We start from the raw sequence: 14,408 nt of genomic DNA on the forward strand, positions 1-14,408 counted from the left end.
CAGAATGCTGGTGCTTAAAACACAACCTACCTCTGGGGTAACAAAATACACATAGATCATTCTTTACTTTGTTTCTATATACCAACTGAACTCTCAGGGATGAGTATTTTTTAAATCAAAAAATAAAAGTAACATCACTGCCACCTTGCTGTGTGTGTGTGTGGAGGTAGAGGTGCTGAGTAGTCAACAGTAAGGTATAATACAGCATGACCACTGCAAACCAGAAAGACTTAGCACAGGAAAAGGTGCTTATCAATAGTGGCTATTTAGCAGACATTATCATCATTTACCTCTAGGAAAGTTCTGGGTATTTACTTTGGTTGCTGGTTTTGGTTTTGTTTTGCTTTTTTTTCCCCCCAGTTTCTTCCTATCACTGGTTCTCTTTCTTATCAGATCAATTCATCTAGTTCAGACAGGATTATTATTAAGACAGTATTGCTGTGTGAGTCCTGACTTGCTAGGGCTTGGAAATGCAGGAGCTTTGCTACAGACAGTGCTAATTAAAACAGTAAATTCAGTTCCTTTCCCAAACATTTCAACATGAAAAATAAGCAAATGCATTTTTAGTACGGAGTTCCAGCACCATTGGATTGCTCCTTCCTGATCATCTCACTGAATATACATCAACAGTAACAGAGGTGAAAATGCACGTTCTGGTGTTTTGGTATTGGGGAAGGGACTGCAATAAAGATGTGACAACAAGCATTGTGCTGTCAGCATGGCACGTTTCCTACTAACACCATTTTGCACTGAGTGTGTGTGAAGAGACTGCCTAGGAAAAAGAAAAGTCAGCTAATACGGCATTAAGAGAGAGCTGGGAGAACTGCTTTTAGATGGAGTTGTGATGAAAACCACGTATACACCAAAATAGGAAGGCTTTTTTTGCAGTGTTACAAACTAAGAGTAAAAAGGAGCCAAGAACTAGCACTGACAGAAACAATACATCAACTGGAGTGGGAATTTGAATAAATTAACATGTCATGCATATACAATTTGTTTGGCTTCAGATTTTTGAGTGTTCAACATACTGTAGCTGTAGAAATTAATATTGATTTAAACCATCTGCTGATTATATTTTCTCTGTATTTTTTAAAAATAGTTTCTTCTGTGTTTATAATAATATCTGGGAGCTTCTTGCAGAATCACACTTACAAAGTATTATCATGAAACACTGCATGAGTTAGCAGTTTGTGAGGCCAGAAGGAACAGATTTGAAGGACTGACCCATATCTACTTGGCCACCACTACTTGTTTGTCTACCAGTAAAAGTCCTACTGAGAGATTCTGTTCTGCCTTTTTCACTGCCAATGTGTTTTGTTTATGAAATTTCTGTTCATAACCTTTGGAAGTCAGTTGAAAACACTGAACAGTCTGCATTACAGAGCTATGAAAAGGGCAGTGCTTACAGCTGATGTGGTGGAAGATGGAAGCTGTGAGCTTCACGTGGTTGCTCAGAGAACAGAGGAGCAACAAAAATGCTTGTTTCTAAGTATGGCAGTAAACAACACATTACAATTTATGTCCAGTTCTCTGAGAATTCAAACTCTGCCCCAGAAAACTGAGGGGGAATACTCTATCTGACAACTCTAGAAACAGACTCTAGCCATTCTCTAAGAAAATGCAAATACTGACACGTCATGCCAGTGATAGAGCCTACCACCATCACTCTGGTAGAAAGACAAGGAAAAGTTTCCTCTGTTTCACAGTTTGCTGCTAGAGAACATCCTCGTCGTCCTCCTCCTCCTCCTCATCTTCCTTGGCAATGAAATGCAGCCTTCTGTATTCCCGCCTGCTCATTGTTGTGCTCGGGAGAACAGCTGCTAACTCATCCTTGAAGAAAAAGATGAAATCATGAAGTGAAATTGCTGCAGATGGCAGGCCTCCCACATCTCCAGCAGTTCCCATTCTTCCCCAGTCTCATACATGAGGCATTAACACACACACACATCTGAATAAACCTTTATAGAGTGCAGAGGGGAGCCTGGCTGAACCAGCCACTGCTTGTGGTCCAAGTGAGGGCTGCCATTCTCTCTGCAGTCTTGAAAAGGATGCAGAGGAGATAAAGTCCTCCACAAGCGAATCCTCACTGCTCCCACTAAACACAACGCTCATTAAACGAATAAAAGATGAAGGCATCAGGTGTCCAAATGTACATAATATTAAAGGCAGACTCAATCTTTACCTGCATAAAGTCAATGTTTCCAAAGAACCGATCCACTGGCATCGGCTGGTTACTGTCTTCATCCAAGAAAGCACTGTTATCTAGTTCTGTTAGTTTCTTAGGGACGTCTCCATCCTTCATGCAGTTCCCTTCCAAACTCAAGCTCTCACAGCTGTTCTCCTCCCTGCAGGCACGATCTTGCAGATCCTCATTGCTTTCTGTTTTTGAAGGTGCACTACTTGCTTTTGCTGCACGTAGCTTTGAAGAAACATCATCTTCCTTCTGTTTTTCTCCACCAGTCTCTGGAATGCTTTCCCTTTTTTCCAGCTGAATTACGTGGTGATCTGTACCTTTTGAAGGTGAGCCCTCAGCAGGTGTTATAGGTGCAGAAGAGTTCTCACTCTTACACATACAGCCTTCCAGTCCTGACTTCACCTGACTGTTTCTTTCACATTTTAGCCTCTTGGAGGGCCGTTTGCCAACTGCTTTGTGTGAAGAAGTCTGTTAGAAAAAACACAGAGAGAAGCACCTGAAGTTCAAAAGCACCTGAACACAGCAGCAGCCAGCTCGTTTGGGGAGGGCGGGCATGAAACCTCCTGAGCTGCAGCACCAAGCACAGCCACACAGCCCGGCCTCCACAGCCCGAGCCCGAGCCCGAGCCCGAGCCCGAGCCCGAGCCCGAGCCCGAGCCCGAGCCCGAGCCCGAGCCCGAGCCCTCCCCAGTGGCTCCCCGTTCCCTCCGGTCCCGTGGCAGCCCGGCTCGGCCCTCACCTGCCGGCTCCTCCCGTCGCCTTTCCCGCTCGCCTCCCCGGCTCGTCCCTTCCCGCCCGCCGCCATCTTGGGGAGGAGCGGCCTACCCGGCCTGGTCCGAGCCCGGCGCTGCGGGCCGCCCTTCCCCACAGGAGGGGCGGAGAGAGGCCGAGGGCTGGTTGGCCTATGGCAGCATTAAGCCGCGTTTTCCAGCAGGGAAACAGCGCCCAGCTTTTCTCCTGGAAAGAAAATAAAATAAATGTGTGTGCAGGCTGTGCGTGTGATAAACACTTCGGGTCTTTCGCTTCCCAGCGCCCTCTTTTTGGAAGCTTTGGTTCTAAGGTGTGCATTGGGAAGTCGTTATGGCTTCCACAGTCCTCGGGGAAGGAATGGTGCAGATAACCAGCAGATAATATTGCTATTGCACATCCTGGCCTGAAAAAACAACCACACGAGCAACAGTTTGAGCCTCAGAGATTCAGCAGCAATATTCCTCTGAGGATATCCAGCTCAGATGTTTTCTTCCTCAGCACCACGAAGCCTGCAGAGGTTGGGGAAGAGGCCTGCTGTGTTGTTGCACAGCCCTGCTCAGCGCTCAGGGGTCTTCTGTGCTTTGTTCTATGGCTGAGATGATTCATATTCTCCTCCAAAGCACCGAAACTTGCTCCGCTGTCAGTGCTGTTGCTCGCAGCCAAGGAATACAGATGATTGTTTTTATTATACAGTGAGAACTTATACTGCCTCGTAAACAGGAGAGACTGGAGCTGGCTGCAGAGAGGCATTTCTGCTGCTGGAAAGCTTGGTTGCCGTCTCGGTTTCCTCTGTGAGCTGAAAATAGCAAGAAAATAAAAAGGAGATGTTAATGGATGGTTTCTATAACACCGAGGTGCCCGACTCAGCCAGGTGGACTCGGACACATCCAAGGGATGCACACCTTGCACTGACAAAGCCAGAACAGCAGGGCTTAGAATCAGCATCGTAAAGGTTGGAAAGACTTCTGAGGTCATCCAGCCCAACCATCAACCTGTCGAGCTTCTTAGCGAGGCTCCTGGATTCCTCTCACTGCTCTCCCTTCATTAATAACCTTCTTCCATGGGAAAATGGTGGCGAATGGAGGACTTGGTCTCAACCGTATTAAAAAGTGGGTTTTGTTAGAATCTGTTGTCTAAGCAGGCAAGAGAAAGGAAAAAACAACAAGGCGATTTTCTGAGCTCCCTGGTTTTTATGAGAGCTGGCTGGCGGGTATGAAGCAGCAGCTGATGAGCTTATTGAGCAGGAAGGGAGGCTCGGGCTGTGAAATTCGATGTGTAAATTAGCTTCTTGCAGCACTTGTCTCTGTGCCTGTCACTTCCACCAGTGTCTCTGTCTGTTATAATCCTCCGAGTTCATTTGGTTAAACATTAGTGACATGCAAGGGACAGCAGCCAAAAATAACGTTGCCTGTAAACGTTAACGGCTGCGAACTGTTGAATGAGAGATCTATCAAACACACCAAGCATCCAACAGGAGCACGGACTGGTCTTTTCCTGCTATGGAAAGGATATTTTTAGCTCAAGTGGCTGCATTCAATTCTTCTCCATTAGCAGCACCTGGGGAGAAAGCAGAATGATGATGCACCACCTCCCAGCTGGGATAGTGAGACCTGGGCTGCAGTGTGCCTCTGCCTGCTGCCCTCAGCCTGCTTGCAGAGCAGCTCCAGCAGGGTGGCTTAGCTGAGCAGAGCTGCAATGTTGTCATGCCAACTCAGGTAATGACGGTGAATACTGAAGTGCTGATCTGGGGCTCCTAGAGTCACTGTCTCCAGGAAGGATTGCTGATGAGCTGATAACCCAGCCAGAACCGAAACATTCAGGGGAGCCTGCAGCCCTCTGACACCTGCTGCCCTGAGTGATACCATCCTGTGTGCCTCTGCACTGCTCCAATCCATGTAAGACCTTTGTATTCATCACAGCTGCATTAACAGCGTCGTGCAAATAAGTTTTCTCCTCCGGGTGGGGGGCTGCAGACGCTGGGGGTCACTGTTCCACCGGAGATGCAGTGGGAACGGCGGCTCCTGCCCATTGCCACTGCCTGCCACGCAGCGACCCCGAGACCTGCCTGGCATCCCTCCTCCTGCCCTGGGCACATTGCTCCAGCCTTACCCAGCCCTGCTGAGCTCTTCTCCCAGCGACAGGCAACGTTTTGGTAAACGTTCTCCATTATTTAGCATTGTTTCTTCGGGGAGATTAAGAGCACTTCGTGCCGATGTACCTCTCCTCCACGAGCACCTGACAGTGATAGAGGAGGCTGTTTTACAACAGGCTCATTAAAAATAAAAACACTGTGTTGATTTCAGCAGCTTGAATTACTTAAGCCGGTGTAATGGGATAAATATTTGATGGCAAAGTTTATTAGATTTCCACCGATATTTTGTTGCTGCTAAAAATATACAGGATTCTTTAAAGCCTGCTCGGTGTCTCTGAATGGAGGCAATTGGAAACCTGTCTCTGAATCTGCCTGCAGGGATTGCTTTGGGATGCGAACAAATCATCTCTTCCCTTTTATCCTCTGCAGGTACCAGCAAGTGTGTTCTGCTCCCACCGGAACGAGCAGTCCCTGCCAGGCACACAGAGTAGCAGAGGCCAGTCTGCAGCTGCTGGGAAATATTGTACCCAGCACATCCCTTTGAACCCAGCTTGGGACGAGCCTTGCCATTCAGCACAGTGATGCCCACACGGCTGCTGCAGCCCCATCCTAAAGCAAACCCACAGCACATCTCCTGCTGGTGCGTGGTGGCAGCTTGTACAACCCTCAGCCTATAAATATTTCTGTTTGCCTTTGAAATGATTGCTACGCAGAGACATTCTCCCTCTCTGCCGTGTGATGAACTCTTGTTCATTTTCTGTCACTTAGCTTGTGATAATTCAATACATAATGTTTATAAAGCCTCACCGATTTCCTTCCTGGCTCTTAAGAGTCCCCAGTCCATGGGCAGATGAGCAGCGACCCCAGGGGCAGAGCTGGTCTGAGCACAGGTGCTGGGCCAGGTAGTGCCTTAACAGAGCAAAAAGCATCACGATTTGCATGGAGAAGAATCTTCCTCCCTGGTATCTTACAGGAGTGGGACTTAAAGCTGCTTGGGGAATATTGCTACAGCTCAGTAGCTCCCCCAATTAAAAAAGGACAATTACAGCTGAAACACCCCGGAATGGGACCATGGAATGGGTTGCTGAGGTCAGACTCCTGACAAGTCTCATAGATTCCTTCCAGAAAGGATGGAGCTCCAGTGGCAAAGCAATTTGCTGTTGGTTTTCTATCCCCTCCTCTCCCGGTGCCAGAGGTTTCATGTAAAAAGCTGTGTCTGCTCCTCCGAGAAGACCTTCCTCCAGCGGGGCTCCTCAAACAGCATCTATCTCAGAAGAGCAGGGAAAAACAATCAGAGGAGACATGTTCTGTTCATGCAACAGCAAGCAATATTGTACCATTGGCAAGATTCACGCTGAGACAACTGCTCTGGTGTCTTCGAGTGCTGCGTGCTCATGCATTCATTCCAACTGGGGACCCGAGTGCAACAGGAGCAATTCAGTCATCAGCCCTACAAGGCTCCATAATGAAGCCAGATCCTCATTACAATCTGTTTAAATATGTTTTGCATGGAAGCATGCCTCCATCACCCCCATTAAGAAACCAGTGGTGCAGATCCTCCACACTCTTTCGAAGCTGTTCTGGCAGAGCAGCTCCATCAGATGATGTTACAGCACAAAAGCACCTTCTGCCTGCAGGAGGGCTGCTGTGCCTTGCCTTGTATCTTTGCTCCTCTCCCAGGGCCTGGCAGAGTCTGTGTGCAGCAATTCCTTCCTGCCGAGTGCCTCTGGTCCAGTTCACCCATCAAGGTGGAACATCAGTCCCCCCGGTGGCCATCAGGTGGTCAGAAGCCACAGCGTGAGCCCCTTTTGACAACTGGGTTTGACGTGAGGATGTGTGAATAGAAAACCACCCACAAGCAGAAGAATAAAACAGTTTATCCCTTGTTGTCATTTCATCTAGAAAGCGAAGCCGGCAGCTCTCTGTCATTCGGGAATTAGAGACTGTTTGGACAGAAGTTTCCCCATGGGCAGCACGGTGCAGTCACGGAGCCGCGGGGTTCGCAGCACGAACACGCTTCCTGCAGCCTGCACGATCAAAAGGCAGCGCTGCAGCGGCGTGTAAAGCAGGTTAGCAAGGGGAGATGAAACAGCAATCGGGCTGCACAAAGAGAGCTTTCAGATATCGGGCTCTGACAGAACCCAGCAAGCAGCAGTGCTGTCGTTCCCACAGATGGTCCCGCAGATGGAAGCGGTGTTTAAGGAGAAGCTGGGCAGTCCTTGGGGCTGAGATCCCATCAGAACATCAGTGCAGGGACTCAGCAGGGATCCGTCCCTCAGAGCCCTGAGAGCCGCTCGGGAGGACGAGGCCACCAGCCTCCAGCAGAAGCAATTTCTCCTTCTGTAGTTTAATCCTCTCCCTTCCCCTTGATATGCAGTTTATTTAATTGCAGAGACAAGATGCATTTCTTTCTTGAGGGATTGTGGGAGAATATTTGTAATCCAGGGGCTGTAATTGAACTCAGCAATAATAATTATACTTCTCTTCATTAATATGTCTTAGAGCTCATTACAAACTCTTCTCGTGCCAGCATCTTCACCAGATCCCCGCGGGGTTGGTGATAACTTTCTATTCCACTAGCAGCAACTTTACAGAGTGCTCCTACAGTAACAGCAACAGCCTGAATTGTGGCTCTGCGCAGAGGAGGGGAAGCACAGGGAATAGCCCTGGTGTCAGTGCTGGCCCAGGGAGCAGCAAACAACACTGCATTACAAACGGCCTCGCTCAGGTGGTGCACAGTAGGGAGCAATGCAGGAAGCACTGGGGGTGAGGGGGGGTTCCTGGCTAAGTGGCTGCTGCAGGGCAAAGCAGAGCTGGGATGTGGGCACACAGTGCACGGGGACGTGGCTCTGCCAGGTCTGAAAGCTGATGCTTTTCAGTACAAGGAAATCTACTCCAGATCACAGGTCTGCAATTAAGATGAAAAATTCAAACTTGTTTGACTCAGACAAGAGATAGCGGGGAAGCAGTGCATTAGGACACGTTCCAAGCTCACAAATCCCATTAACGCTGAAGTGAGGTCCCCGTGCAAATCCCTGCGTGCAGAGAGGAAAACATGCCTTAGATTTAAGATAGCCTTAAGCCCTTCTCTGATACAGGGATACTGCTCCTTCAATATTTAAGCTCAGCCTGTGAAACAATACGAGTTATCCAACATTCATTATCCTGTTGGTGCCAGCAGCTTTGCCAGTCCCCAGTGCATCGTGCAGAACCATTCCTTGCTCCACAAGCACCGAGGTGTTCTATGGCAATTACAGGGGAATAGCAATGTATTGCTCCCCTGGAAGCGCAGCCCTGGTGCAGCAGTGCCATGTGCTCCTGGTGGGAGGGGGGACCCAGTTCCATAGGGCAGCACCCACACGTTGCCCCTCCTTGTGCTCCTTGGGGGATTTCTGCCTTTCTGACTTTGGTGGAGTTGGATCCATCCAGAACGATTTCATTCCTTCAGTCTCAGTTCCACCCTCCAGAGACTAATTACCTGCTTCCTGCATTTGCATCATTACACTCAAGTCAGTTTAAGCGATGTGTAGTTTCTGGAAGGAGAACTGAAACCGAGAGGCAGAAATCTTCTGAGCAGCAAATGGCTCGGAAGAAAACACAGCCATGTTGGGACGGGCTTGAGCCGTCCCTATAGAACTGGAGCTGCAGCACTGTACGTAAATAGGGCCTGAACACAGAGAATGGGAATGAAAACCTATGTGCGTTTCTGAGAGGCTTTTAAATACCTAAAGGGAGGAGATAGGCTGCGTTTAGTTCTGCCCCAGAGCCACAGTCAGCTGGCAGGGCTCTGTGCTCCCGGCCACTGCCATGGCACTTCAGAAATGCAAATGAAAGCCAGATTATGATATTTTACGTAAATAAGCAATGTGGCAATCCCAGCCTGGCTCGGGCTGCCAGGAAATTCGCTGGAGAGATATTAACATTGAAATATGTGAGCATGTTCGCACGGAACATTTGTTGTATAACTCTGGGCTCCAATAAAGGCTTGTATAAATTATTCATTTGGTAACTGAGATGAAATGCCAAAACCCCACCCATTCGGGGGGCTGCTTTCATCGCTACCAGCCCCTGTTAGCAGCAAAGCCATCGGGGTGGCCAACAGCAGCTGAAAGGAGCAGGCACCCCATGTTGTCACTGACCTCAGGGCTGCCCTGCAGGGCTGGATCCTGCTGGCAAGGAGCATGCAAAGCTGTGAGCCCCTTGCAGGGAGCCTGCAGGCTCAGAGGTGTTTGCTGGAGGAAACCTACAGTGTATCCCGCAGCTCAGTGAGCACCAGGCGGGGTGGTGGTGCAACATGGAACTGCTTTAATGCTCGTGGCCAGGCCCTGAATCAGCCTCTGGCTCTTGCAAACCCTCTGCAGCACCGGGTGGTTGGGGTGAAGGCACACGTGGATGATGCAGCACCAAGCGCACAGCACTGCCCCAGAGCAGGGCAGAGCATCGCAGCCCAAACCCTGCACAAACCCATCTGGCAGTTGTCATGGCAACTCCTCTTTTTAAACACTGCAGTTAAGCAGGGATGTGGAATCACTGTGAGCATCATCAGGGCCGTGGTGACACTGTGCTGCCCACCATGCCCTGCACTAACAGGGTCCAGGCTCACCTGGCTGCATCCCGACCACAAGGAGAGGTGCCCTGCTGTGCTCCTGCAGCTGCAAGCCTTAAGGAACCAGCTCCCAGTTTGCAGATTACTTTTTTGCACTCCTATTGCTTGCAGCACCCACAGCCCCAAGGTGCAGCTGTAATTCATCCCCCATGCACCCCTCCCTCTTTATATCTCCCCCTTTTCAAGCAATGAAGTAGGGCATAGAGCTTCCAAGCAGCAGAACAAGGCAATGGAATAGGGATGAGAGCTTGGGAGCTGTTTGTTCCCCTCATCTGAAGATGGAGAGCCCTCCCAGCACCGTTCCAACAGCCCTACCTCCAGACCTGTCCCATCCTGGCCCTAGGAATACCTTTCAGCCCCTAGCAGCCACCCTTGAGCACAGTCCCCTCTGCAGCTCTTTATACCCTTGTACCTGAGGGCCATCAGGTGCCCCGCTGCCTCCTTTAACTCCTTCCTGCCCACTGTGATGGCTGATCCCATCCCGAGATGCCCAGCGTTGCATGTGCAGCACAGCCCTTGCACAGCTCCAGCCGTCTTGTGCTACCACTGGAAGTTCTTCTTCTAAACCATAACTTTTTATAGCAGCAGCTGTCTCTGCCTCCAGCAGCGTTTTATGGATCGTAAGAAAGGCAAAGTGGAAGCTTCCCTCTTTGGTTTCTTGGAAGCAGATCAAACAGCATCGGGCAACCCGCTTGGGGTGGTCTGAGCAGGGACAGCTGCAGGTGCTGAGCAACTGCGATGGCATCGTGGTGCTGAGCAGCAGCCTGTATCAGCTCTCCTCAGCTGCCAGGTGGGGAATGGTTTCATCACACAGAGTGCTAATAGGAGTTTTGTATAGGAGAGAGAAATGAGAGGTGAAGCTTCCTATCACAATACTGAGTAATGAAATTAAAAGAGTAATAATTACCAGTGCCTGAGACTCCAGGCAGAGCGATCCCCAGCAGAGCTGTATTTGGGTGTCTCCACTCCCACAGACATCTCCTACCCTCAGGCTGCCCCCAGCACGTGCCAGCAAACCTCAGCACGTGGATGTGTGGGATCTGAGGAGACCAATGGCATTAAAAATTAAATCAAAAATCATGCCCAGAGTGAGCAAAGTCCTGCTAAGCCCTGGTGCGCACAGACAGGTGCTGAAGCTAAATGGAGAGGGCAGCAGAAAGCGAATGAGCGGTTTCCTGCTATTCCAACCCTGTGCTGAGGAGCTCACAGAGCTGTTGGGTTCACCAATGTGTTGCTGTGGCCAGGCTGGGACACGAGTCCCCACCAGCAATAAGATGTGATCCAGATGCCAGACAATGGATCCCTCACCAGCTCAGCCTTGTGCCACTCGCCAAGAGCCGGCTCTGCCGATGCCAAACAATGAGGGAAAGTGTCAATAAACATCTATTTTTTACAGTCCATTATCTTACCCTCGCCAGCTTTTAGACTCTTAAAGCACCAAGCCATTAAATCCCCTAGATGAGCAAAGCACGCCGTTTGTGTAATGCAGCATAATGGGACCGTTAATGCCTTCCCTCCCCCTGCTGCCACTGCTTCCAGGAGAGGCATTAATATCAACAGCCACGGAAACAAGCCCTTTGTTCCAGGTTATTTGCACTTAATGCAATGGTACGGCTGAAATCCCTCCTAAAATTAGTAGAGATTATTTAAAAAAACAAACAAATAAATAAATAAAAATAAAACCGCCATGAAACTTTAATTAATATTCTCCGTGACGAATGCGTGAATAGAAGTAGGTCATTACAACTATCTGCGAGGCCTTTCGGTTGCAGAAGGGTTATGGTTTCTTGACAGCGGTCATCGGAGGACATGCACAGTTTGCAGCCCAGTGGCCAGAACACAGCACAGCTGAGCAGCCCTGGGAGCGGAGCACACATTTGCTGCTGTTGGAGCTGCACGTGGTGTGTTTGCACTGCTGCTTCCACTCTGTGGCCTCCCAGAGCCTATTTCTTAAGAAAAGAATTAAGCAGCGTTTCCAGTTCAATAATGTTTTGCTCTATCAGAGGCTGAATCTGAAACAGGGAAATGAAATAAGGCGTTTGTGTGGACCCCGAAGCCCTCACCCAGCTCCTGTGCCTGCAGCCCAGCCTGGGGCAGGGGAACCCACACATATGGCCTCAGCTCTTTGTGCTCATGTTTTATTTCTTCTGAGCAAGGCTTTGTAATTAACATTGCTCTCCAAGCCGTCTGGGCAGAGGAATTAAGAATTCATAGCACCGCGGTCCAGCAGAACTTGCTTTTCAGTTTGCTCCAGTTCAGCCTCAGCATCGCTGCTACAGCCCTGTGCCTGGTGCAACTGTGGGCATGGTGCTGTGCATGCAGCGCAGCCTGTGATGCAGAGTGTACAGCTGGAAAGGCTGTGCCCTTGGAGGAAGCTTCCATCCCCTGCCCTGTACTCATTTGCAGCCCTCACGCAGCCTCATGAATTCTGCCAGCCCTCAGCACCCTGGGCTGTGTGTTGAACAACACTCATGTCTTACACACTCACTCCTTCCCCTGTTGTAAGACCAGATTATTAAGCAGTGAAGCTCAGCCGAGCTGGAATTTATGGGATTTGTATGTACATCTCAAACAATGGGCAAGAATTTGAGGAAGATGTTGCTGCTTCTCTCCTGTGGCATCTCGAGGACTCTGATACAAGCCGCCTCGCTGCAGACAATGCCACTGATGCACAATAGCAGAACCATTCCTAAACAATCAGGGGCTGATTTTTATTTCGGCTCTCACTCCTCATTCCCAATGCAGGTGTCCCCATTGTTCTGCCTGCACAAATCTCGCTGCTCTGTGGCTCCGCTGCAGGGGATGGTGAGGTTTCCCCTCTTGGGTCTATGCCTGAACGGTGGCAATGACCCCAGTGTGAGCTCAGGGAGATGTCAAATGAAAGGGCTGTGCCCATGGAAAGCTGCTGGTGAAGTTGCACAACCCCAGCCCATGGATGCTGCCACCAGACCCCATGTTTCCCCACCATTACCCTGTTCCCATCTCAATCTTCACCCCCATCCCTCTCTCTCCCAGCCCCAAGCAAGAAAGTCAGCAGCCTGGAGCCTGGCTGGGAAGAGGCAGAGCATCTCTCATTGTTGAGGCAGCAAAGTGAAGCCTGCATTGTGCACAGTAGTTAAACAAAGCTATCGGTCTGCCCTGTGAAGTGGCTCATACCGGCTCTTTCATTATGTTTTTCACTCTTTAGAATATGACCCAGGCCATGCTTACACCATCGTAAGGTTTCACTTCAAGGGTCTTAAAAGGAAATCAATTATTTTTAGAAATATAAATATTTTATGAAGCTGCTTCGTTTTCTAATGATGGGATAAAGAAAAATGCAGCCATTTTGCACTTCAGCAGCAGAAAGCAATGCAGCAATCCAGCCTCAAAGCCTGCAGCACTTCACCTGAGTCACCTTCTCCAGGAGCCTTCAGAAGGAGCCTGGAATTCAGGATTTTCTGTTCAGTTATGTATATTAGAGCTGGCTGTGCTCCACCACCAGCCCACAGCTTTCTTCTAAGGGTGTTTTTTCCCAATACCATCAATCACGCAGCCTGATCCAGTGTGGATGGCAACTCTGCTCATGGCAGGGGTTGGAATTAGATGATCTTCAAGGTCTCTTCCAACCCAACCATTCTATGGTTCTATGATCCTCAAGGTCCCTTCCAACCCAACCATTCTATGGTTCTATGATCCTTAAGGTCTCCTCCAACCCAACCATTCTATGGTTCTATGATCTTTAAGGTCATTCCAACCCAACCATTCTATGGTTCTATGATCCTTAAGTTCCCTTCCAACCCCACCGTTCTATGGTTCTATGATCTTTAAGATCCCTTCCAACCCAACCATTCTATGGTTCTATGATCCTTAAGATCCCTTCCAACCCCACCGTTCTATGGTTCTGTGATCTTGAAGATCCCTTTCAATCCTACTGTTCCATATGGTTCTCTGATCTTTAAGGTCATTCTGCAAGCAGAGGTGGTCAAAGGGCAAAACTTAGGCACGCTTCACAGAGGCATCCCCCCTTTGTGCACAGGGACCTGGCAGGACTCAAGGCAGACTGAGTGCAGCTCAGGGATGTGGGCGTTCAGATTTCGGTATCATTATCGTTTATATCAAATGAAAGAATTCCCAGCTGCTTTGGTTTGTTCTTACATAATTTAGGCCAATCAGCGCGCTTCCTAATGCAACATGCTCTTAAGTTTGCTGAGCCCTAAGGCATCGCATTTATATTCTGTTCTGCCGCCATGAAAATGAATGGTGTAACGGTGACAAGAGGGAGAAGGGGCTTTAAAGAGGGAGAAGCGGCAGAAGAGAAAGAAAGATAGTTGAAAGAATCAGAAAGACACGGAGAGGGGAAGATACAGCACAGGCAAAGTGGTTTATAATGGAAGGGCTGTAATTTATTTTGACACAAATCATGTATTATTCATTTGGAACAAAAATAAACCTTATTAACCAGGAAAAACAGATCTCCCATCTCCTGCCCACGTTGTGACGAGCGGTGCATGGCGGCGAGGACGCTGACAGCTCCGGGCTGGCTCCATTCCACATCCCAGGCCTGTGGGCAGAGCAGTGCTCAGAGCACCTCAATGTTCTGCTGCTGCCAAACTGGAGCTCCTGGGGACATCAGGAGGGACTGGAGCTGGACAGACAGCCAGGGACAGATGGACGGCATGAGCATCTGTTCTCTGAGCATCTCTGATGTCCTTTATGCTCCCAATACACACAGTGCTCAGCTCCCGGTGTCACACAGCCCCTCCCCAGCTCCTGGCAAGATTTAGG

General features: G+C 49.3%; 1 protein-coding gene across 1 annotated transcript; it reads right to left on the reverse strand.

Annotated features, from left to right (window-relative positions):
- Positions 1 to 352: 352 nt before the first annotated feature.
- On the reverse strand, positions 353 to 3,127 carry C20H1orf174 (chromosome 20 C1orf174 homolog). Its single transcript, XM_072353996.1, has 3 exons — positions 2,933 to 3,127; positions 2,183 to 2,662; positions 353 to 1,830 (listed from the first exon to the last, which is right to left on the reverse strand). The coding sequence occupies exons 1-3, from the start codon at positions 2,996 to 2,998 to the stop codon at positions 1,714 to 1,716; spliced, it is 663 nt and encodes a 220-aa protein (XP_072210097.1). The 5' UTR covers positions 2,999 to 3,127; the 3' UTR covers positions 353 to 1,713.
- Between the last annotated feature and the right edge of the window lie 11,281 nt (positions 3,128 to 14,408).

The sequence above is a fragment of the Excalfactoria chinensis genome, chromosome 20 (genome assembly GCF_039878825.1).
Source record: "Excalfactoria chinensis isolate bCotChi1 chromosome 20, bCotChi1.hap2, whole genome shotgun sequence".
Classification (NCBI taxonomy): domain Eukaryota; kingdom Metazoa; phylum Chordata; class Aves; order Galliformes; family Phasianidae; genus Excalfactoria; species Excalfactoria chinensis.